Below are 22,331 nucleotides of genomic sequence, written 5' to 3'. Positions count from 1 at the left end.
CACTACATCTACCGGTTCACCTTTATCCACATGTTTATTAACACCTTCAAAAAAATGAACAGATTTGTTAGGCAAGACTTCCCTTGGGTAAATCCATGCTGACTTTGTTCCATTAAACCATGTCTTTCTATATGCTCTACGATTTTGATCTTTAGAATAGTTTCCACTATTTTTGCTGGCACTAAAGTCAGACTCACTGGTCTGTAGTTTCCTGGATCTCCCCCTTTTTAAGTATTGGGGTTATATTGGCCATCCTCCAGTCTTCAGGTACAATGGATGATTTTAATGATAGGTTACAAATTTTAACTAATAGATCTGTAATTTTATTTTTTAGTTCCTCCAGAACCCTAGGATGCATACCATCTGGTCCAGGTGATTTGCTACTCTTTAGTTTGTCAATCTGGCCTACCACATCTTCTAGATTCACAGTAATTTGGTTCAGCTCATCTGACTCATAACCCTTGAAAACCATCTCCAGAACCAGTATCTCCCCAACATCCTCATTAGTAAACATAGAAGCAAATAATTCCTTTATTCTTTTTTGCAATGGCCTAATCTTCCCTAAGTGCCCCTTTAACCCACCTGGTGCCTTCTGTGAATGAAAGTAGGGAATTGATTGGTATCTCCCATTCATACCTCAACATATATTGAAAACAGGTTCACAAAAAATCCACAGTGCAGCATTTCAAGATTTTAACTTCTGTTTCAGGGAACTGAAAATGTGCAGAGTGAAATTTCTTTGCTGATATCTTCCAAAAAACGCTCACAAATTGATAAAAGAGACAACCATCTTGTAAATAGTCATTGAATTTACTTCTGTATTTGTTCCTAAAGATGACGAAAAATAACCTTGCTGGGAAAATAGCAACAAATTAGAAGAATCAGGAATGTCAATGCTTTTGATTTATTGAAGAAGCGATACAAGGGAGAGCAGAATCATGAGAAGTCTCTGGAGGAGAAGATGCTTCGTGTGCCAGCAGAAATGGAAGAAGATCCCTTGTACTGAGCAGGAAGGAGCAGAGAGGATTCAGCCGTCAGCCATCACTTTGCAGATCCATCGGCTGATATTCAGGTATGAACTATAGGCTCACTGAAAGAGAAAATAAAAGCAATAAATTCAGCCTGAGACAGAAACATACAAAATCTTCTGACGGGATCAGTGAGAGTGGAGCTCTATTAATGAGGGAGATGATCCAAGGGAACCACGGGGAGAAGCTAACTCGCTACTCATTTGCTCTGTTTCCACTATGGGAGTGTCCTGATTACTTATTGGCTCTGGCTGCACTGCAGAAGCTTTCTGATTGGCTGCTTATTGGCACTGACTCTACCGGATTATTAACTTCTACTGCACATTGCTACTTTCTATATTTCCATGCTTGATTTCATCCATACAATATTTCTCTAATGAAGATCAGTCCCGTTCCTGCTCTCAGATTAATAAAACAGAAAACCTAGAGGACTCCAACTGTAAGTAATAAGGCGGCAGCTATTTGTTGGAGTAAGAGCCATGTTTGCTCTGCTCCCCAATCTTTTCCCACAGTAATCACAAAGCCTTATGATAACCCATAAAGAATTACTGCTAGGAACATTTCTACTGGTTGATGAGCTGCTTGATGTACTTTGCTTATAGACTCAGCTGTAGAAGCAGTTCTGTGCCTTTTCCATTATGTCTGCGTATCAGTTCCTCAGACTATAAAAGTCAGAGCTCGTGATTGTTGTGGTCTGAATCCAATTCCACTTTCCCCACTCACCCCTTGCTATACAAGCTGACGAGCCACGTTTTCTCCCCTCCCCAATCTTTCCCCACAGGAATGTATGATTGTCTGATAAGAACATAAGAAAATGCCATACTGGGTCAGACCAAGGGTCCATCAAGCCCAGCATCCTGTTTCCAACAGTGGCCAATCCAGGCCACTGGCAAGTACCCAAAAACTTTTTGAATGAAGATCTTTTGGCTAAAATAGCTTCTTTCACCTCCCCTTTTAACCATGCCGGTAATCGTTTTGCCTTCTTTCCACCTTTCTTAATGTGTGGAATACATCTGGACTGTGCTTCTAGAGAGAATCATCATTAGTCCTGGCATTCACAAGAAAGAGGTTGGCTCACTCACACCACTAAGTTAAGTGATTTTTTCTCAATTACTCATCTAATTTCGGCCTTATCATGTTTGCTCCTTAGATAATTCACCCCTGACGAAGCTGCAGCCCAGCATCGAAACACCGGCCGCTGTCGGGTTGGTTAACATTGTACAGTCGGGGCACACGGATGATTTGTTCGTCAAATCATTAATTAATTATTAATAATTAATTAATGATTTGAATTAATAATTAATAATTATCAATATAAATTAATAAAAAATATTACTTAAAATAATTATTAATAAAAATTAATAAAAATGAATATAAATTTTAATTATTAATTAATAATTAATTAATACAAATTAATGGTGAGGGTGGAAGGGGTGGGGGTGGAAGGGAAATAGAACCAAAGAGCTAAGAGAAACAGATAAGTATGAGAAAAAAAAATGTGAAGCTTGCTGGGCAGACTGGATGGGCCGTTTGGTCTTCTTCTGCCGTCATTTCTATGTTTCTATGTTTCTACATGTCATTGCTATAGGCCTATTGAGCTGTGATTCACTAACAGACAATATATTAAGGAATCATTTTTTAGCTTCACAGCTTCTTTGACTGTACATTTGGGACAGACGCAGAAACTGTTCAAAATTGCCACAGGCTTTTCTAGCCGTGACACCCGGATTACAAGCCTCAGTGCCGCTCTAGACGGAGCTTAGAAGATCTTCATTCTGGTACTTTTAAACACCACCACAGGCGATACAGCCGTCCATTATTCATGGGCTATACAGCCGCAAAGAGCGGCAGATGATGAGAAGACCGAACGGTTCAGTTCCGTCGGATTGAATACCTTGACAGGCTTGCTGATGTGGTACTCTCAAAAATGTTTTCGATATTCACTTGCTCGCATATGAAACAGTACTTTTGCTATTTTTTAGATACTGTTCGAGCCACGTTGAATAATAATAAAAAAGAGGTGCTTTTTGTTTATTCATTTTTTAACAATGACCACGCCTCTTGCACACTTTTTACTTTTGTAGCTGCTCCTTCCAGTTTTTTTCTAACAATTTTTCTCATTTTATCAAAGTTTCCCTTTTGAAAGTTTAGCACGAGAGCCGTGGATTTGCTTACTGTCCCCATTCCTGTCATTAATTCAGATTTGATCATATTATGATCACTATTGCCAAGCTGCCCAGCCACTGTTACCTCTCTCACCAAGTCCTGTGCTCCACTGAGAATTAGATCTAAAATTGCTCCCTCTCTCGTCGGTTCCTGAACCAATTGCTCCATAAAGCTATCATTTATTTCATCCAGGAACGTTATCTCTCTAGCATGCCCCGATAATACATCCTTTATATTTCTTAAAGCTACTTCTTTTGCTTTTATTACATCAGCCACCTCTTTGTGAACCAGATTGGATTCTTATTTCTCTTACTTTTGTTTACTTTTCTAGCATATAGATTTGTTGCTTTTGTAATTGCTTCTTTTACTGTTATGACCATTGTTGCAGATGGCAGCGACTGCTATTACTCACTTTTTGTGTCACTGCCCTCTCTCCTTTGGGAAGACTTGTGGCTGTAGGTAGCCGCTTCTGACCCTCTGGGCCTCGTTCCAGGAATCTCCAGGGTGACGAGGACGCCGCCGACCGCCAGGTCTCTCCCGGGCCTCACTAGGAGTGCGCACGCGCTACAGGTCCCTCCTTTAAGGACGCCAGGGCAGGAACCTCAGGGGCATCTCCCCTTGATGACATCACTAGCCCTGGACTTTTAAGCATCATTGGGGCCTTGCTCAAATCGACTTGGAAATGAATTCCCTCCTTGCTGAATCTTGCTCTTGTCACTACGGATGTGATCCCTGCTTCCTGCTACAGCTGGTGTGAGACACTCTCCAGTACCCGCTCCTCAGGGGCTTTGTTCTTGTCTCTGATTATCCGCTCCTCGGAGGGCCCTACGCCTCTTCGCTGTCTGCCTACTACTCCCGTCCCACTGGGATAGTCCAGGAACTTCTCATCAGTGACTCGCTACCTCGGTGTACCCTGCGCTGCAGACCATTGCCTTTCTACTCTATTTATCTAACTATTTATTTATTTATTTGTTTGTTTGTTTTTATATACCGGTGTTCGATTTACATCGTTTTACATATAACTTGAAGATGCAGGAAGCACTCTACTGTGAGTCTCCACCTCGGTGTACCCTGCGCTGCGGACCATTGCCATTCTACTCTATTTATGTATCTATTTATTTATTTATTTGTTTGTTTTTATATACCGGTGTTCGATTTACATCGTTTTACATATAACTTGAAGGTGCAGGAAGCACTCTACTGTGAGTCTCCACCTCGGTGTACCCTGCGCTGCGGACCATTGCCATTCTACTCTATTTATGTATCTATTTATTTATTTATTTGTTTGTTTGTTTGTTTTTATATACCGGTGTTTGATTTTTATCGTTTTACATATAACTTGAAGGTGCAGGAAGCACTCTACTGTGAGTCTCCACCTCGGTGGACCTCGCACTGCGGACCATTGCCATTCTACTCTATTTATGTATCTATTTATTTATTTATTTGTTTGTTTGTTTGTTTGTTTTTATATACCGGTGTTCGATTTACATCGTTTTACATATAACTTGAAGGTGCAGGAAGCACTCTACTGTGAGTCTCCACCTCGGTGGACCTCGCACTGCGGACCATTGCCATTCTATTCTACTGTGAGTTCACCTCGGTGTACCCTGCTCTGCAGACCATTGCCATTCACTCTGCTGTGGAGACCAACTTGGATGGGCCCCGCCCCGAAGCCCATGGACTCAACGCTCTGCTTCCTGTGACCTTCACTGGCGTACCCCACTATGCGGACCATTGCCTGGACTAAGTGAACTAAGACTGTGCCACACTTCTCCCGCTCCTCAGGACAGCGTTCTTCTTCCTGCTACACATTCATTCTCCACTCCTCGGGGCAGCGCTTGCCTCACTTCATGATTGTGCAGCACCACCCCGCTCCTCGAGGTGCTGCTGCACAATCGTAAAAAAAGGTAGCGCCGGCGCCATTTTGGTTCCTGTCACCCGACGTCACGAGTGCAGGAGATCGCTCCCGGACCCCCGCTGCCCTCACTATGTCATAAGGGTCGTATGACATAGTGAGGGCAAAGGTAGCGCCGGTGCCATTTTGAATATTGGCAATACGGCGCGAGTGCAGGAGGTCGCTCCCGGACCCCCGCTGGACTTTTGGCAAGTCTTGTGGGGGTCAGGAGGCCCCCCAAGCTGGCCAAAAGTCCCTGGGGGTCCAGCGGGGGTCCGGGAGCGATCTCCTGCACTCGTGACGTCGGGTGACAGGAACCAAAATGGCGCCAGCGCTACCTTTGCCCTGTCATATGGTAAGGGCAAAGGGCCACTGGAGCCATTTCTATTAACGCAGCCGTGACCCGAGAGCGGAAGATCGCGAGAAATCGCGCCGGGACCCCCCCACTGGATCCCAGGTAATTTAAAACATTTTGGGGGGGTTCAGGAGGGTGGGGGATTTGTTTTAAAGGGTCGGGGTGGGTTTTAGGGTTGTTTTGGTGTGCCGGTTTTCCCGCCCTCCCCCCTCCCCCGATTTACGATTTTTTGATGATAAATCGGGGGAACTGTTATTGTAACACGGCTCTAACGATTTTTGACGATTTAAAATATATCTGATGATTGTTTTAAATCGTCAAAAAATGATTCACATCCCTAATGTCTTGAACCAGGATGATGCCACTCTGCTCCAACCAAAGCCAACCCACACATTTCACATTTGCCACAAGGGAAATTCCCTTGCTCAGGTCCATCAATCTGATCTTCTACGTTAGGTTTCAGACAGGCCCTCACAATCTTAACCCAAAGATTGTGGTTCCTAGAAAAGGCAAACCGGGGAAACTTGTCCAAACCTTGGTGAAGGGATAGCATGTTCCAAGGTTTTTGAAGAATATCAATGATGTCTTTTACACGATTGCTGTACCGTAGAACACAGTCAGCCCATCATTTTCATGGTTTGCTTTATAGCCCAAGAGTAGCTCCCTGTTTGGAAAAAAGTGCCTGTTTGAAAGCTTTTTTAATCACAAAGTGGGGATAACCCCATTCCAAAAACCGTGACTTCATATCCTCTGATTAGATTTTAAATTCAGAATGAGTAGAACACAGCTTCCTCAATCTCAAAAATTGACTAATTGGCAGGCTATCTCGTAATTTTTTAAGATGACAACTGGAGCATTTTAGGAAATGATTTCGATCTGTCTCCTTCCGGTACAGCGTTGTTTTAAAAAAATCGCCTTCCCTTGTTATTGTGATATCAAGGAACACTATCGAAAGTTCTCCTTGAAATATCATGTACTTTCGACAATGTGGGTGAAGGGAAGGAGGGGAGATGGGGAGCAGGTGTTGGTTTGTGAGTGGACGTTTTATGCTCATCTACGGAAAGAAGCAGAAAACCAGAGAGGAAGAATCTCACTGAGCAGACTGGGGAAGCAGTCATTTACTATTTCAGCACTGGAGCATTCGTGCAAACTCTTAATATTAGTAAGAACATGAAGTTATCTTTAGCAGCTGATAGTAAACGCCTTTACCAGAGTCATCCTAAGGGAGTGAACAGAAAGGAACTTTGTGACACAGTAACACACATTCATATCTCACAACAATTAATGTGAATATTTATCAGGAGCTAAAGTTTAGGCTTACCTCAATAGTATTCTAGTAAGAATACCCCTAAATGAAAGAAAGAGAGCAGTGAGATTAGGGAACAAACTCACCCAGGAAGGTCACAGAATAGCAAAATCACTTTATAGGGGAGACCCCAGGGTGATAAACAAACTCCTGATCACCAGGAGACTTCTGCCCAGTCTGAGGATTTGCTTTTGCATTAAAACCTTCCTGATTAGAGCCTCCGGGTGAGAGAGTCACAGTGGGATCTGTGTTACAGTGCATGACATGATGTGATCTCCATGTAAAAGTAACATCCACCATCAGGAGATATCAGACCCAGATCTGAGCATCAGAAGTAAAAGCCCCCAAGATCCGCAGCAGACGCTCTTACCCTCACCTGGTTTTCCCATTCTTATCCCATTGGATTTTAGGTCCTATTGTGTTTTAGCATTATATTGTGGGATGAGAAATATAAGGAAAAGAAATCTCCAGCATATTTACCAAAGGAAACTTGTTGAAGCTTAATATGGCAACAGTTTTTGGTGGTATTATTCAATATAATAGACATAGCAGAATGAAAGAATGAACACAGGTAAAGTCTGGTTACATCTCATGCCCTACTCTCAGATTTTGGGATTTCAATGCGTATTTGTGTGGCCCTCATGCATGGAAGAGGATCATTGGAAGTTCAGATGGCAGCTGGAACAATCCTCCCAATGATACTCTAGTCTATTATACACTGCACTGACATGATGAACATGATGTTCAGGGCTCAATGCATGTAAATGTATGCCTATAACCTGTTTCAATGTGTGTAAATATCAATACTGAAATAGGCCTGGTCTCAGATTCTGTAAACATATTTATTTAATTCAATCTATTTATGTATTTATACATTTTATGTGCCATTCTTCCAAAATGAGATCACAAAAGTTTACAAAATCAGTGTTCAGATTCTGGGTCAACATTTATATTCTAGGTCAGTACAACGTCAAATACATATTCAAGGTCATATTTTTACATAATGCAGGTCATCATAATATCAAATACATATCCTAGGTTGATGACATATTAATATCGAGTACAAGTTAAGTAGGGTGCTATAATGGATTGTAACCTATGATTTTCAATTCTCCTTCATGATAGTGTCTTGTTACACTTTACATTGGTCAATCTAATTGCTCAAACTATTATCATAATCATATGTTCTGACAGTGATGTTATTGGTGTATTGGTATTTTCCATTAGGTCATATGCATTTTGAAAGAGCCATGTTTTCAGTTCTCATTTAAAACTCTTTCTTTCTGTTATTGATGTAGTGACTTTGGAAAACAGTTCCACAACTTGAGACCCACTATGGAGCACATTCGGTCTCTTATTTATGTTAACTGTGTGCTCTATGTTGTAGGCACCTTTATGAGTCCTTTGTTTTGCAATCTTAGGGCTATCTGTGTGGTGTATGGTTGAAGGGTCACATAGGGCCTCATTTTCCAATATCACATTGGTAATGCAGTAGGGGGCGTTACCAATGCAAATGAGGCTTCTTTTGTGCAGTGGGGAAACATCACGTGCGGCGATGTTTTCACCATTTGCAAATTTATCACGGTGCACGATATTTGCCGGTTTTTGGACTTCAATCATTGCGGGCCACGATAGTCCCAGACAGCCTGTTTCAGGCTCGTGGGGAGAGAGAGAGAGAGAGAGAGAGAGAGAGAGAGAGAGAGAGAGAGAGAGAGAGAGAGAGAGAGAGAGAGAGAGAGAGAGAGAGAGAGAGAGAACCTTACTATAGTGCCTATGCCCTAGACAGGTATTTGAATCCCTATGGGAGGGCCACCTACTAACTCGGGGTGGGGATTAGGTATGAGCGTCGGGGGTTGGGGGCCACTTTCGCATTCCACATGAGACCTACGGACAGAACAGTGGTCTCTAGTGCAGATTTGCTGGCCGTCGGAGTGAGGACGCTCACTCCAAGAAGTGGTTTGGGCAACGTTCTCTCTACCTAGCTTGATGGACAGTCTACCTGGGCAACAACATGCTAGGTGGAGAGAATGTTGCCCAAATCTCCTCTTGGAGTGAGCGTCCTCACTCCGACGGCCAGCAAATCTGCACTAGAGACCACTGTTCTGTCCGTAGGTCTCATGTGGAATGCGAAAGTGGCCCCCAACCCCCGACGCTCATACCTAATCCCCACCCCGAGTTAGTAGGTGGCCCTCCCATAGGGATTCAAATACCTGTCTAGGGCATAGGCACTATAGTAAGGTTCTCTCTCTCTCTCTCTCTGCCTGAAACAGGCTGTCTGGAACTATCGTGGATGGCGATAATCCTTTTCTGGCCCGTAGCGCAGTCCATAACGCAAATTTGAGGTTGTAGTTATTAGCCGCGCTAACACTGCGGCTGTTTCGCCGCACACGATAAACAGGTTCCTGCTTTACATATGCTCCGCCCCAACTCCGCCCCCTGAATACCAAATTACTAATTTGCATTCGCGTTAACAGCTGTTAACGCGATTTGCGAATTTATCGCACGCGGTAAAGTGCTTGGAAAATGAGGCCCATAGTCTAGGTAAACAAATAAGCATGGGAGTAGCTTGCTTGTTGTGGTGGTTACTTCCCCGAACCAATACTTCACTTTGAATACATATACAGAGCAGCTCATGGCTTCAACGGCAGGGGGGAATGAAGAAAGGAGGATTTATATTAAGACAACCAACAAGGACTAAATTGCACAGGCTGGGTAAACAAATAAGCGTGCGAGTAACTTGCTTATTATACTGGTTACTACCCCTAACCAATTAGGCTTGATATTTCACTTTTATGCATTTCCAGCACTGCTCTCTACATCAATGGCAGGGGTGGAAGGAAAATTAGAACCAAAAAGTTACCAATAAGGGTCCTGACTTCAGCGGTCAGAGTAACAGATAAGTAGGAGAAAAATAACTGTGAAAGCTTGCTGGGTAGACTGGATGGACCGTTTGGTCTTCTTCTGCCGTCACTTTTATGTTTCTATGTTTCTAATAGGCATGGGTTAATGTTGTTGATGATATTAAAGAGTAGAGTTAATACTTTATAATGAATTCTGGATTGTACAGGAAGCTAGTGCAGTGCTATCAGCTAGGGGGTGATGTGCTCAAATTTCCTTGCCTCTGGTAGGATTCTGGCTGAGGCATTTTGTAGTAACTGTAGTGGTTTTATTAGTCCAGAGGGTAATCCTAATAATAGAGAGTTGCAGTAATCTATGTTTGAAAATATTAGTGTTTGTAAAACAGTGCAGAAGTCCCTGTATTATTAGTAATGGTTTCAGCCAATGTACTGTTTTAATTAATTTGCTTAAATGCTTTTTCATTGAAAAGTTCTCATCGATCTGTATTCCTAGGTCCCATACTTTACTGATGGTATAATGTTAACATTTCCTAGGTCTAGGGTTGGTGGTTTGATTATTGTGGAGTTTCTCCTTAGCCATATGATTTCAGGTATTTTTGTGTTTAGTGTTAATTTCAGCTGAGATAGTTTTTGTTGTATTGCCTTCATGTATTCTGACAGGGCTAAGCAATGTTTTCAAATGATTTGTTGAATGGAATGTAGAATTGATGTCATCTGTATATAGGAAGAAGTTGAATGATTCCTAGTTCTGCTAGTAATGCGCAGTGGTGAAGCTCATCCAAGCCTCTGTTTCCTCCAGTGCTCCACCCCCTGGGGGCAGGTGCTTCCTGGTCCCTACCAGGGAGCCGTTCTCCACTGCTCCAGGACAAGGGTCCCCCCCCCCCGAGCACAACAATACCCTTTATCATTTTGGTTGCCCTTCTCTGTACCTTCTCCATCGCAACTAATAATAATATTATTCACTATTTGCTTACTTTGATTAGTTTTTGTTATATGTTAAAACTTGTTCACTTCGTTTGTTCAATGGAAAAACTTGCTTACTTCATTTGTTCAATTGTAAAAACGTTTTTCCTAATTCTGTTCTATGTAAACCGCTAAATGTAGCGATAGTTATGTTCCTTGTAAACCGGGGTGATATGTATATTATACAGGAACCTCCGGTATATAAATTATATAAATAAATAAATAAATAAACTATAACTTTTTTGAGATGTGGTGACCAGAATTGTACACAGTATTCAAGGTGCAGTCTCACTATGGAGCGATACAGAGGCATTATGACATTTTCCGTTTTATTCACCATTTCCTTCCTAATAATTTCCAACATTCTGTTTGCTTTTTTGACTGCTGCAGCACACTGTACCGACGATTTCAAAGTATTTTCCACTTTGATGCCTAGATCTCTTTCCTGGTTTGTAGTTCCTAATATTGAACTTAACATTGTGTAATTATAGCATTGATTATTTTTCCCCTATAGGCATCACTTTGCACTTGGGTCTCCGTTTGTGTAAATGTATGCACGTAACCTGGTTTTATGTGTGTAAATGTCTGTACTAAAATAGCCTGGGGCTCAGTTTGTATAAATGTGTGCATGTAACCTGGTTTTATGTGTGTAAATGTCTGTACTAAAATAGCCTGGGGCTCAGTTTGTATAAATGTATGCATGTAACCTGGTTTTATGTGTGTAAATGTCTGTACTAAAATAGCCTGGGGCTCAGTTTGTGTAAATGTATGCATGTAACCTGGTTTTGTGTGTGTAAATGTCTGTACTAAAATATCCTGGGGCTCAGTTTGTGTAAATGTCTGCACGTAACCTGGTTTTATGTGTGTAAATGTCTGTACTAAAATATCCTGGGGCTCAGATTGTATAAATGTGTGCATGTAACCTGGTTTTATGTGTGTAAATGTCTGTACTAAAATAGCCTGGGGGTCAGTTTGTGTAAATGTATGCATGTAACCTGGTTTTATGTGTGTAAATGTCTGTACTAAAATAGCCTGGGGGTCAGTTTGTGTAAATGTGTGCATGTAACCTGGTTTTATGTGTGTAAATGTCTGTACTAAAATAGCCTGGGGGTCAGTTTGTGTAAATGTATGCATGTAACCTGGTTTTATGTGTGTAAATGTCTGTACTAAAATAGTCTGGGGCTCAGTTTGTGTAAATGTATGCATGTAACTTGGTTTTATGTGTGTAAATGTCTGTACTAAAATAGCCTGGGGCTCAGTGTGTGTAAATGTATGCATGTAACCTGGTTTTATGTGTGTAAATGTGTGTACTAAAATAGCCTGGGGCTCAGTTTGTGTAAATGTGTGCATGTAACCTGGTTTTATGTATGTAAATGTCTGTACTAAAATAGCCTGGGGCTCAGTTTGTATAAATGTATGCATGTAACCTGGTTTTATGTGAGTAAATGTCTGTACTGAAATAGCCTGGGCTCAGTTTGTGTAAATGTCTGCATGTAACCTGGTTTTATGTAAGTAAATGTCTGTACTAAAATAGCCTGGGGCTCAGTTTGTGTAAATGTATGCAGGTAACCTGGTTTTATGTGTGTAAATGTCTGTACTAAAATAGCCTGGGGCTCAGTTTGTGTAAATGTCTGCATGTAACCTGGTTTTATGTGTGTAAATGTTTGTACTAAAATAGCCTGGGGCTCAGTTTGTGTAAATGTGTGCATGTAACCTGGTTTTATGTGTGTAAATGTTTGTACTAAAATAGCCTGGGGCTCAGTTTGTGTAAATGTATGCATGTAACCTGGTTTTATGTGTGTAAATGTCTGTACTAAAATAGCCTGGGGCTCAGTTTGTGTAAATGTATGCATGTAACATGGTTTATGTGTGTAAATGTCTGTACTAAAATAGCCTGGGGCTCAGTTTGTGTAAATGTATGCATGTAACCTGGTTTTATGTGTGTAAATGTTAAGGATGTGCATTCGTTTGCAACGAAATAGGAAATAGAGATATTTCCTATTTATGTGCATGTCAGGAAGGTGACGAAATGATAAGAAAACCCACAAAATCTCGTGTGGTTTTCTTATCGTATTTCTGGGGGGGGGGGGGGGTAAGGGCACATTAAAAAAAAACAAACCTTAACCCCCCAACCCTTCAAATTTAATTAATTCCAACCCCCCACCCTCGCGACCCCCCAAGACTTCCCCGAACCCCCACAAGACTTACCGAAAGTCCCTGGTGGTCCAACGGGGTCCGGGAGCAATCTCCCCCTCTCGGGCCATCAGCTGCCACTAATCAAAATGGAGTTGATGGCCCTTTGCCCTTACCATGTGACAGGGGCTACTGGTGCCATTGATCGGCCCCTGTCACATGGTAGGAGCTATGGATGGCCTGCATCATTTTTTAAGCAGCAGTACAGGGAGACCTCGAAAGGCATGAACATAGAGAGACCTAGAGAGGCCACAGAGCAAGCAAGGCCTGGGTGGGATAGAGTTCAGGTGTAGGCTGAGATCATGAAGAAACCAGAAGGCCCTAAGGCCACAGGGCAAGGCAGATAGCTAAATGCCTGATGGCCACAAAGGGAGACAAGTCTAGGAAAAAAAATGCTTGAGAGGCCACACATCAAAGCTAGAATGTAAGGCCTGAGTAGGCCAGAAGACAAGGCTACACAAACAGGAAGGCCCAGAGGCCAGAGCGCAGTCCATGGCAGGACAGGCCCAAGTAGGAAATCAAGTAGGCTTAATGGCAAGGCATTGGGGAAAGGGACAAACAGGTTTAAGTAAGGTTGGAGTCTGGGTGTGGTGCAAGCAAGAGGGTGTAGCTTGGTCAGCCTGTGGTGTCTGCTCACTGGGTTCCCCTTGTGGAGGGGAGGCTGCAAGCCAGGGAAAACCCTCTTACCAAGTACTGATGGACAGCGGCAGGTCGGGAGGTGACCCTGGGTTCCCCTTGAACAAGGGGACCCTAGCAGCAGATCAAGCATTCCCCCATGAGGAAGTAGACCACAGGAGCAGATCAGGAGGTGACCCTGAGTCCCCCTTCAGCAAGGGGACTCCAGTGGCAGATAAAGAGGTGAAGAGGTATCTGTTCCCTTAATCACTATGGGGCGTAAAGTGTCTGTTCCCCTTAAGCCTAGTGGGAGGGTGGATGTTCTATACCTGCCTTCTTGTGGTTGGCAGGAAAAATTACATGCTATGTTAAGAAGTGAGGGAAAAACTCTGCAGAATGTAGCAGGGATTCTACCCCAGGCAGGACAGCCAACTTATTCCCCAATACTCTGATTGGTACCATGGGGAAAGTGCTAGAGAAGTGCCTGCAGCCCCATTATCTGCGGAGTCAACATGCTAACCTTCCCCACACCCATCATTCATCGTCACCCTCACCACTTGAGACTTCTACAACGAACCCTGAGCCACACTAAGAGATCACTCATCCCTATCATGATTTCACCTCTCACCCAGCTATTAGGACTCACATTATTTTCTCTGACACTCTTCAACGCCCAATCCCTCACAAAGAAAATCCACATCCTCAATGACTACCTGCTAGATTCCAAACCAGACGTCTGTGCCATCACAGAAACCTGGTTAAAAAGTTCTGACACTCCCCTGATAAACCAACTACCGATACACCTCTACGACCTCTTCTCTATCCCAAGACACAAAAAAAGAGGAGGAGGGCTTCTACTAGCCACCAAGAAAGAACTCCATCTCACACAGCAACCAGTCAAGACCTCCTCAAAAAAACTGGAACTAGGTCTGTTCAAGTCAAAACATATCCAAATTCTTCTGGTTTATGCTCCACCAGGATTACTCGACACCGAAGCCTCCCCTCTCATAGAAACTATCGCCAAATACATCAATACAGACTCACCGGCTATGATATTGGGGGATTTCAATCTACATGTTGACGCCTCACCACTCTCTCCTAACTGTGAATCCTTCCTCTCCACTCTCAGAGCTATGGGTTTTGAACAAATCATCAATAAACCAACCCACAAAGCAGGACACACGCTCGACCTCATTTTCATTAACTCAAACCTGTCTTACAATAATTCCCCAGACTGCACCCCTGTTCCCTGGTCTGACCACTCCCTGATATCAACCACTCTCACTACTAAAGTAAATCCTATTAAAATTCAACCTCACTCTACCATCCACTTCTGGAAAGTATGTCCCTCCGACACTCTTAGTGATCATCTAACTAAAGATCTTCCTAATTTGGATATCTCCAACCCCAACTCTGCCCTTCTCTCTTGGAGCAGTATCACGGAATCAATAGCCAATAAACTTTGCCCTAAAATGACGGAAATCATCAATTGGTCACAAAAAAAGAAACAACCCTGGTTCTCCCCAGAACTCAAACGGTTGAAGCTAGATCTCAGACACAAAGAAGGCACATGGCGTAAGAACCCCAACACCACAACACTATCGGATTACAAACTTACCCTCCATCTCTACAAGATCTCTCTTCTACAGACTAAAAAAGATTTTTATGGAAGCAGAATCCACAATATACAATATGATGCCAGGGCTCTGTTTTCCTTCGTATCCCAACTCACAAAACCCTCTGCCCCCACCATCCCTGATGAACAGGCTCAATCAAAAACCAATGAACTAGCACGCTTCTTTCAGGATAAAATTACAAACACACTTGCACTTCTCCCCACTAACCCAATGCCCCCAGCCCTCAACTCTAATCCCACCCATCGCCTTAGAGCCACCCTTGACTCCTTCGAACCAACTACCACCCTGGAGATAGAATCCACCATTAAGAAAATGAAACCTTCCAGCCATCCGATGGACCACATCCCAACTAAACTTCTGCTCCTCATCCCCAGCACCATCTCTAGATCACTGACCAACATCATAAACTGTTCCCTAGCCCAAGGAATCTACCTGGATGAGCTAAAAACTGCATCTCTCAAACCCCTCTTGAAGAAACCCAACCTGGATACAAAAGAACTCTCCAATTTCAGACCCATATCCAACCTTCCGTTTCTAGCGAAGCTCACAGAGAAAGTTGTGAACACACAACTCTCTGACTACCTTGAAGAACATAAAATACTATACCCTTCACAGTACGGTTTCCGGAAATCCTCCAGTACAGAAACCCTTCTCATCGCCCTATCAGACCACATCCTCATGGGTCTTGACAAAGGGCTTTCATACCTACTGGTCCTCCTAGATATCTCAGCGGCTTTCGATATGATAAACCATGCCATCCTGCTAAACCGTCTATCAGACATTGGAATCGCTGGACTCGCCCTCAGATGGTTCAACTCTTTCCTCAACAATAGAAGCTATAAGGTTAGAGTCAACAACAAAGAATCACCAAGTTATAAATCAACGCTAGGCGTCCCACAAGGCTCTTCTTTATCCCCGACCCTCTTCAATATCTACTTACTGCCCCTCTGCCATCTGCTCACAAACCTAAAATTAACACACTACCTCTATGCAGATGATGTTCAGATCTTGATCCCCATAAAAGAATCCCTGCCAAAAACGCTTGACTACTGGGAAAATTGCCTGAAGTCCATAAAAAGCCTAAGACTGGAACCCTGCCTTCTTACCTTTCGAAGAAAACTTAAGACGTGGCTTTTCCTCCAAGCCTTCCCCTAATTCAAAAATGTCACTTCAGACTCAGCCCAAGGAATGGGACGTTTACTAATCCCATATATTATTTACATGTAATTAAATTCCTTTCTGTCTACTTCCTGGCTACTATAGCCCCCAAGTTCTATCCCCTTGTTATATGTAACTTTGCTTCGGCTTTCTTGTTTGGTTACACTTGTTAATCCCCAAGTTCCATGTAAACCGGCCTGATATGAATCCTTTTCATGAAGTCCGGTATTGAAATATGTTAATAAATAAATAAATAAAATAAATTATGATTACTGCCCATACAGGAGGTTGATAGTATTCTCAGAAGTTATTCCCACCCCACCAGGAGAGGAAGAATTTAACCACTGGTCTTGGCCCGTCAGATGCTACAAGAATGGCAATGCACTGTTGGAGAAAAAGAAGAGGGTGGATAAGTATTTGTGTGTCCCTACCCTTGACGCAGTGATGTCTTTGACCCTTTCCAAGCCTGATTGTACTGCCCAGGATTGTTGGACATTTTAGAAGGCATGTATGGATTGCTTTATCCACTTCAAAACTACCATGCAGAGGCCTGGGGAAAAGCTTTCCCAATATGCATCGCATCTAGAGCGAGTCTGCTTAAAACTGAAAGGAAGGGGCAATCATGGCACAAGACATGGACAGGGCTCAATTGGAACAGATAGTCAGGGGGACCTTATGTTCACATGTGACTGTGATGAAAGTTGGGTTAGCATAAAAGAAGAGGGACCCTCCTCCATTTGAAATTGTAATGAGGGGGATCAGGGAAGAAAAAGACCGAGAGGCTATGAGGACCTCTCTAAGTCACCTCAACAGAGAGGGATCCCACCTCAAAATGGAAGGGAGAATAGCACCAGAGGTTACAACCCCTGCTATCGTTCAGAATCCACAGGAACAAAGGCATCGAGCAGGGCACTGGCATGAATCCACATCAACCCTAGAGAAGGAATACCAGACTAGAATCTATGAGTTGGAGTCAAGGTTGGAGGCCCTTCGGGCTAGAGTTGACTCTCCAATGAGGGATTCTCCCTCCAGAGGAACTGCCCAGACAATCCAGAAATAATGCGCTTGCATCAGGAAGAAACACAAAGCATTCTGGTGTGTGCCACAGGTGTGGGAAACCAGGGCACTACAAGAGAGAAGGTAGGTTCCCCCTGGCAACATGGGGAGGGGTAGGGACCTCCCAAAATCAGAGGAGCCATGGAGGATCCAGAGAGGGAGAGCACCTGGGAGTTCTATATATTGATAGCGCTCAGTTACCCCGGAACCCATGCAATTGGGCAGTAGATCCTATGGCAGGGGCCCAAAACAACTGTCCCAATCTGAATTGAAGGTGTGGCCATCCAGGCTTTATTGGATAGAGGGCCCCAAGTCTCCTTTGTATACCGGAGCTTCTATGATGCTAGGCTGTCTCACATCCCACTCCAGCCATTGCAGGGACTGGAGCTGAGGGGCGTAAATAACCATAGTTATCCCTATGAGCGCTCTATGGTGGTGACAGTGGAGTTTCCCCAACATCTTACTGGGGGAGCCCAGCAGCTAGAAACTTTGATGCTGGTGTGGCCAGATTCCCACTTTGGAACCCATGTCTCAGTTTTATTATGTAGCAATTCACGTGTTTGGCCGACTGACACAGACATACCAGGAAGCCATGGGTGGCCAAGACTGCAGGTTACCCCCATGATTCTGTTAATGGTACTATCTGCCACTCCCTGCATTTTATCTCCAGGTTTCTCTTAAGAGTAGTAACTGCCACTCCATGCAGCTTACCCCCATTTTACTCTTAAGGGTAGTATATGCTGCTCCTTGCAGGACACCCCCATATTTCTGTTAAGGTTAGTAACTGCTGCTCCCTGAACGGTAATCCATGTTTTTGTTAAGGGTAGTAACTGCCGCTCTATGCAGGTTACCCCCCATGACTTCAGTTAAGGGTAGTAACTGCTGCTACATGCAGGTTACCTCCAAGCTTTCTGTTAAGGATAGTAACTGCTGCTCCATGCAGGTTACCACAATGCCTTCTGTTAAGGATAGCAACTGCCGCTCCGTGCAGGTTACCCCCATGCCTTCTGTTAAGGATAGTTATTGCCACTGCCTGCAGTAATGAGTGGAGATACAAAGCTGATGCTGGTTTGTGAGTGAGAAGTTTAGTGCTCATCTATTCAAAGTGGCAGAAAATCAGAGCAGAATAATCTCAATAGGGCAGACAAGAGAGGATAGGGGGCAGTGATCCTTACCTGCCCTTATTTACTATTTCCCCACAGAAATATTTGTAACTAGCTGTACCCGGCCACATGTTGCTGTGGCTCAGTCTGGTTAAAAGGGAAAAGAAAGAAAAGAGAAAGCGCACATTTCTAATATGTTTAAGTGAGCTGTTCTCTGTTCAGCTCTTTCGCTTTGGCTGCTGCAGGCTGCAGCTGCTTGTGATCTCTTCACAGCCGCTTTCTACTACATTTATTTATTTTATTTATTTATTTAAGGTTTTTATATACCGGCAATCATGAGAACATATCTTGCTGGTTTACATGAAACGGGAGTGCATTAAATACATCAACTAGGAACTGTTGTGACCGAAGGAATAGTTACAAATAACGAGGGTAGAAGAACTTGGAGAAGGAGGAAGAGATAGGAAAGAATAAACGGTTAACGGTATACAGAAAATTAAATTAAATGCTATGTACAAATGGCATGATTAATGGCTGAATGTTATGAGGAATCCTTGGTTTGTGTCTTTGGCTTGTGTCATTGTGATGTGTCTGGGAAAGCTTGCTTGAATAACCAAGTCTTAAGTCTTTTCCTAAAAGTTAAGAGGCAGGGTTCCAGTCTGAGATCTGTAGGAATGGAATTCCACAGGGAAGGGCCGGCTGTGGAGGTGGCACGATCTCTTAAGGTGATGTGTCTGGTCATTTTCGCAGGGGGAACTTTGAGGGCGCCTCTGTAGACATCTCTGGTAGGTCTTGTCGAGTTGTATACTTGGAGGGGGATTTGAAGATCGAGGGAGATGCGTTGATGAATAGTTTTGAAGATGATACATAAGGCTTTATACATGATACGGAAGTGTACGGGTAGCCAATGAAGCTCTTTCAGAATGGGAGATATGTGGTCTCTCTTTCTTGTGCCTGTTAGTAATCGGGCTGCTGAATTTTGTACCATCTGTAAAGGTTTGAGATAGGATGAGGGCAGACCTAGCAATAGGGAATTGCAATAGTCTATTTTTGAAAAGATGACTGCTTGGAGGATTGTTCTGAAGTCTTGAGTATGGAAAAGAGGTCTTATCCTCTTCAAAACCTGGAGTTTATAGAAGCAGTCTTTTGCTGCTCTGCTCCGGCCGTCCCTCTCCCCCTCTCCCCCTCTCCCCCCTCTCCGGCCGTCCCTCTCCCCCTTCCCCGGCGGTGGACGGACTGGCTCGGCGACTCTTCTACCCTTTCCTCCTCTTGTGTGTAACTGTCCGGCACTACTCCCTCCTCCTTTCCCCAGCGGTGGAGGAATAAGCTGAGCTGTTTCTTGGAGCGGCGACTCGTCTGCCCTTTCCTCCTCCCCTCTGTGACACCCAGCATGTAGCGCAGAGCTCTATGCGCGGTAGAGCTGCTCTGTACTGCGCATTTGTGGTCCGTCGGTCAGAGCCCATTTATATTGTAGATAGCGTGTGTTGCTTTTACGTCCAACAGATGGCGCTGTTTTTCCCAAAAAGCATGTTTTTACCTGTCACAGGTGTGACATCTATATAATATAGGTATGTATAAACATGCACGTATTCGAATGCAATGTTGTGTCAAAATTTCAAAGCAATCGGTGAAGAACTTTCGGAGATTTAAGATTTTGAACAAACATTTACATTTTTATTTATATAGATGAATACAAACTTTAAAAATAAGTAAAACCAGGATGCTGGTTTTACAGGCCATTTTTGAGTCAAATTGCCAACAGAGAGGAGAAAATAGATACAGAGTTTAGAAAAATACATTTTCTGAGACAGAAACAGAAATTTAAACCTCACAGCAATTAATGTGAATAATTATCAGGAGCTAAAGTTTAGGCTTACCTCAACAGGATTTAAATAATCACCACCCTAAATGAAAGAAAGAGAGCAGTGAGATTAGGGAGAATCTCTCCTGGGAAGGTCACAGAATAGCAAAGTCACTTTATAGGGGAGACACCAGGGTGAGAAACAAACTCCTGATCACCAGGAGACTTCTGCCCAGTCTGAGGATTTGCTTTTGCATTAAAACTTTCCTGATTAGAGCCTCCGGGTGAGAGAGTCACAGTGGGATCTGTGTTACAGTGCATGACATGATGTGATCTCCATGTAAAAGTAACATCCCACATCAGGAGTTATCAGACCCAGATCTGAGGATCAGAAGTAAAAACCCCCAAGATCCGCAGCAGACGCTCTCACCCTGTCCTGGTTTTCCTATCATCATCCCTCGGATTCTGGGTCCCGTTCTGTATTAGCATTTTATTGTAGGTTGTGTGGTAATTTGAACCAGAGAGGAGTCTCTGCACTGTAACACTTTAAGAGGTTTTGAAGAAGGGATAGTATACTCTCTTCTCAAAAAGTGGCTTTGTGTTCAAGGGGGAAACACTGTATATCGCGCACAGAGACTTTTTAAGGGGGAAGGTGTGTGATGAGTTGAGCCAGAGCGGAGTCTCTGTGCTGTAAAACTTTGAGGTGTTTTCCTCAAGGGGACGGTTACTTTGCAGGAAGGAAACTACATTTCCCAGGTGCCCTGGTAGTCAGCCTCAGGAAGGGTTGGGGGCAGGGAAACACAGGGGCGGTTTCTTCCTAGGGAGGGGCACTCTATCTAACATAAAGAGAGTAGCCCTCCAAAGGAGAGAGAGGAGAGGAGAGCTGGAGGGAAGGCAAGTAAGATCCAAAGCCTGAGGCTGGGGGGATGGTGCCCAGGCAGACCTTTTCCACTAAAAGCTAAGTCAGCTCTAACAGAGTTCCCTCACTTTTAAGGGCTGTGTAACAAGGGGTATGCATAAGTATCTTCAGCAGTGCCTTGAGGGTTAATTAGAGGGATTAGCTCCTGTGGCGTTGAAGAAGTCGAGGTAGGGAGGCTTATGTTAATGTGGGCAATGCTTATTGTGGGGTTTGGAACCAAGTATGAGCTAAAAAGGAAGAATACAAAATGGTTTTAGGACTGTACAAGCCCGGGGAGCTTGTTGCAGGGGAAAGAGTTGTTCTACTAAATGAAGGCAGCTGGAGGAAAGGAGGTAATTGGGACCTGGCAGCGGGCCTGAGGAGACCTTCCTGCAGTGGGGGAGGGTGTCAGTACTAGGTTATGCTTGGGGGAAGTAGAAGGTACTGGGGGAAAAACCTACCTTGCCCACATGTGGTGCAGGGGAACGTGTACTAGAAACTCAGAGTGAGAAGCTTGGTGTTTTGGGGATTAGTGCATCAGGGCTTAAAGGGTGTCAAACTCGCAAGCTCCCAGTTACTGCTTACTTACTTACTTACTTATTTATTTATTTATTTATTTATTTATTATTTTTATTATACCGAGTTTCATGATATGAATCACATCAACCCGGTTTACAATTAACAATGTGAATAACTGCAGAGAGTAACATGGTAGAAACATTTCCCAATTCGACATCAAATATAATAAGAAACTTAACAAATAAAAACATTGTAACAATATTTAGGATGTGAGGAAGTTACAAAAAACAAGGAAAAATAACTAGGATCTGAAAGGGGAGGAAATTAAAGAGAGAATATTAACATTTTAGCCAACTGTATCAATTAATAAATATGTATAAAATTATAAAATATAGATGGGTAGGAAAGATTGACCAAATATGAATTGTAGTGAAGTATAATAATATGTTGTCACTGCGTGTGAAGTTAGTGGGTTTTTGTTACAGTTCACTAACTTTTGTGTTTATGCTGATGGGTGGAGAATTTAATCCAGATCTGGGAATGCTTGGTAATGCAGGTCTGGTAATACTGTTTATGTTGAGTGTTTTTCCTTTCGGTGGAGTTTGGTTTAATGAATAAACTTCAATGCATAAGAAGCTTCTGCCTGGATGTAATATGTTGTTTTAAAGGGCTGCCAGGGAGGTGACCCTTACTCTAGTGGAGAATGAAGGAAGTTTGGTCTCAGGGGCCTGGTTGTAAGAGGGCCTTCCCTTACAAGTGGTGCTAACCCATAGCCTCCTTG

At 43.3% G+C, this 22,331-nt stretch overlaps 1 protein-coding gene across 4 annotated transcripts in view; it reads right to left on the bottom strand.

Annotated features, from left to right (window-relative positions):
• Positions 1 to 888: 888 nt before the first annotated feature.
• The window catches only part of LOC115079368 (leucine-rich repeat and coiled-coil domain-containing protein PF07_0014-like), a 127,677-nt gene continuing 106,234 nt past the window's right edge, over positions 889 to 22,331 (bottom strand). For all 4 annotated transcript variants that reach the window (XM_029582893.1, XM_029582912.1, XM_029582902.1 and 1 more), the window contains 3 exons: positions 20,210 to 20,236; positions 6,765 to 6,791; positions 889 to 1,090 (listed from right to left, as the gene is read on the bottom strand). In XM_029582893.1, the coding sequence (XP_029438753.1) occupies positions 6,777 to 6,791; positions 20,210 to 20,236 (42 nt within the window). In that variant the 3' untranslated portion in view covers positions 889 to 1,090; positions 6,765 to 6,776. The remainder of the gene's footprint in view (positions 1,091 to 6,764; positions 6,792 to 20,209; positions 20,237 to 22,331) is intronic.

Source organism: Rhinatrema bivittatum, chromosome 1 (assembly GCF_901001135.1).
Source record: "Rhinatrema bivittatum chromosome 1, aRhiBiv1.1, whole genome shotgun sequence".
Lineage (NCBI taxonomy): Eukaryota > Metazoa > Chordata > Amphibia > Gymnophiona > Rhinatrematidae > Rhinatrema > Rhinatrema bivittatum.
The sequence above is the reverse complement of the archived record's forward strand: the minus strand, read 5'-3'. Positions and strand labels throughout refer to the sequence as shown.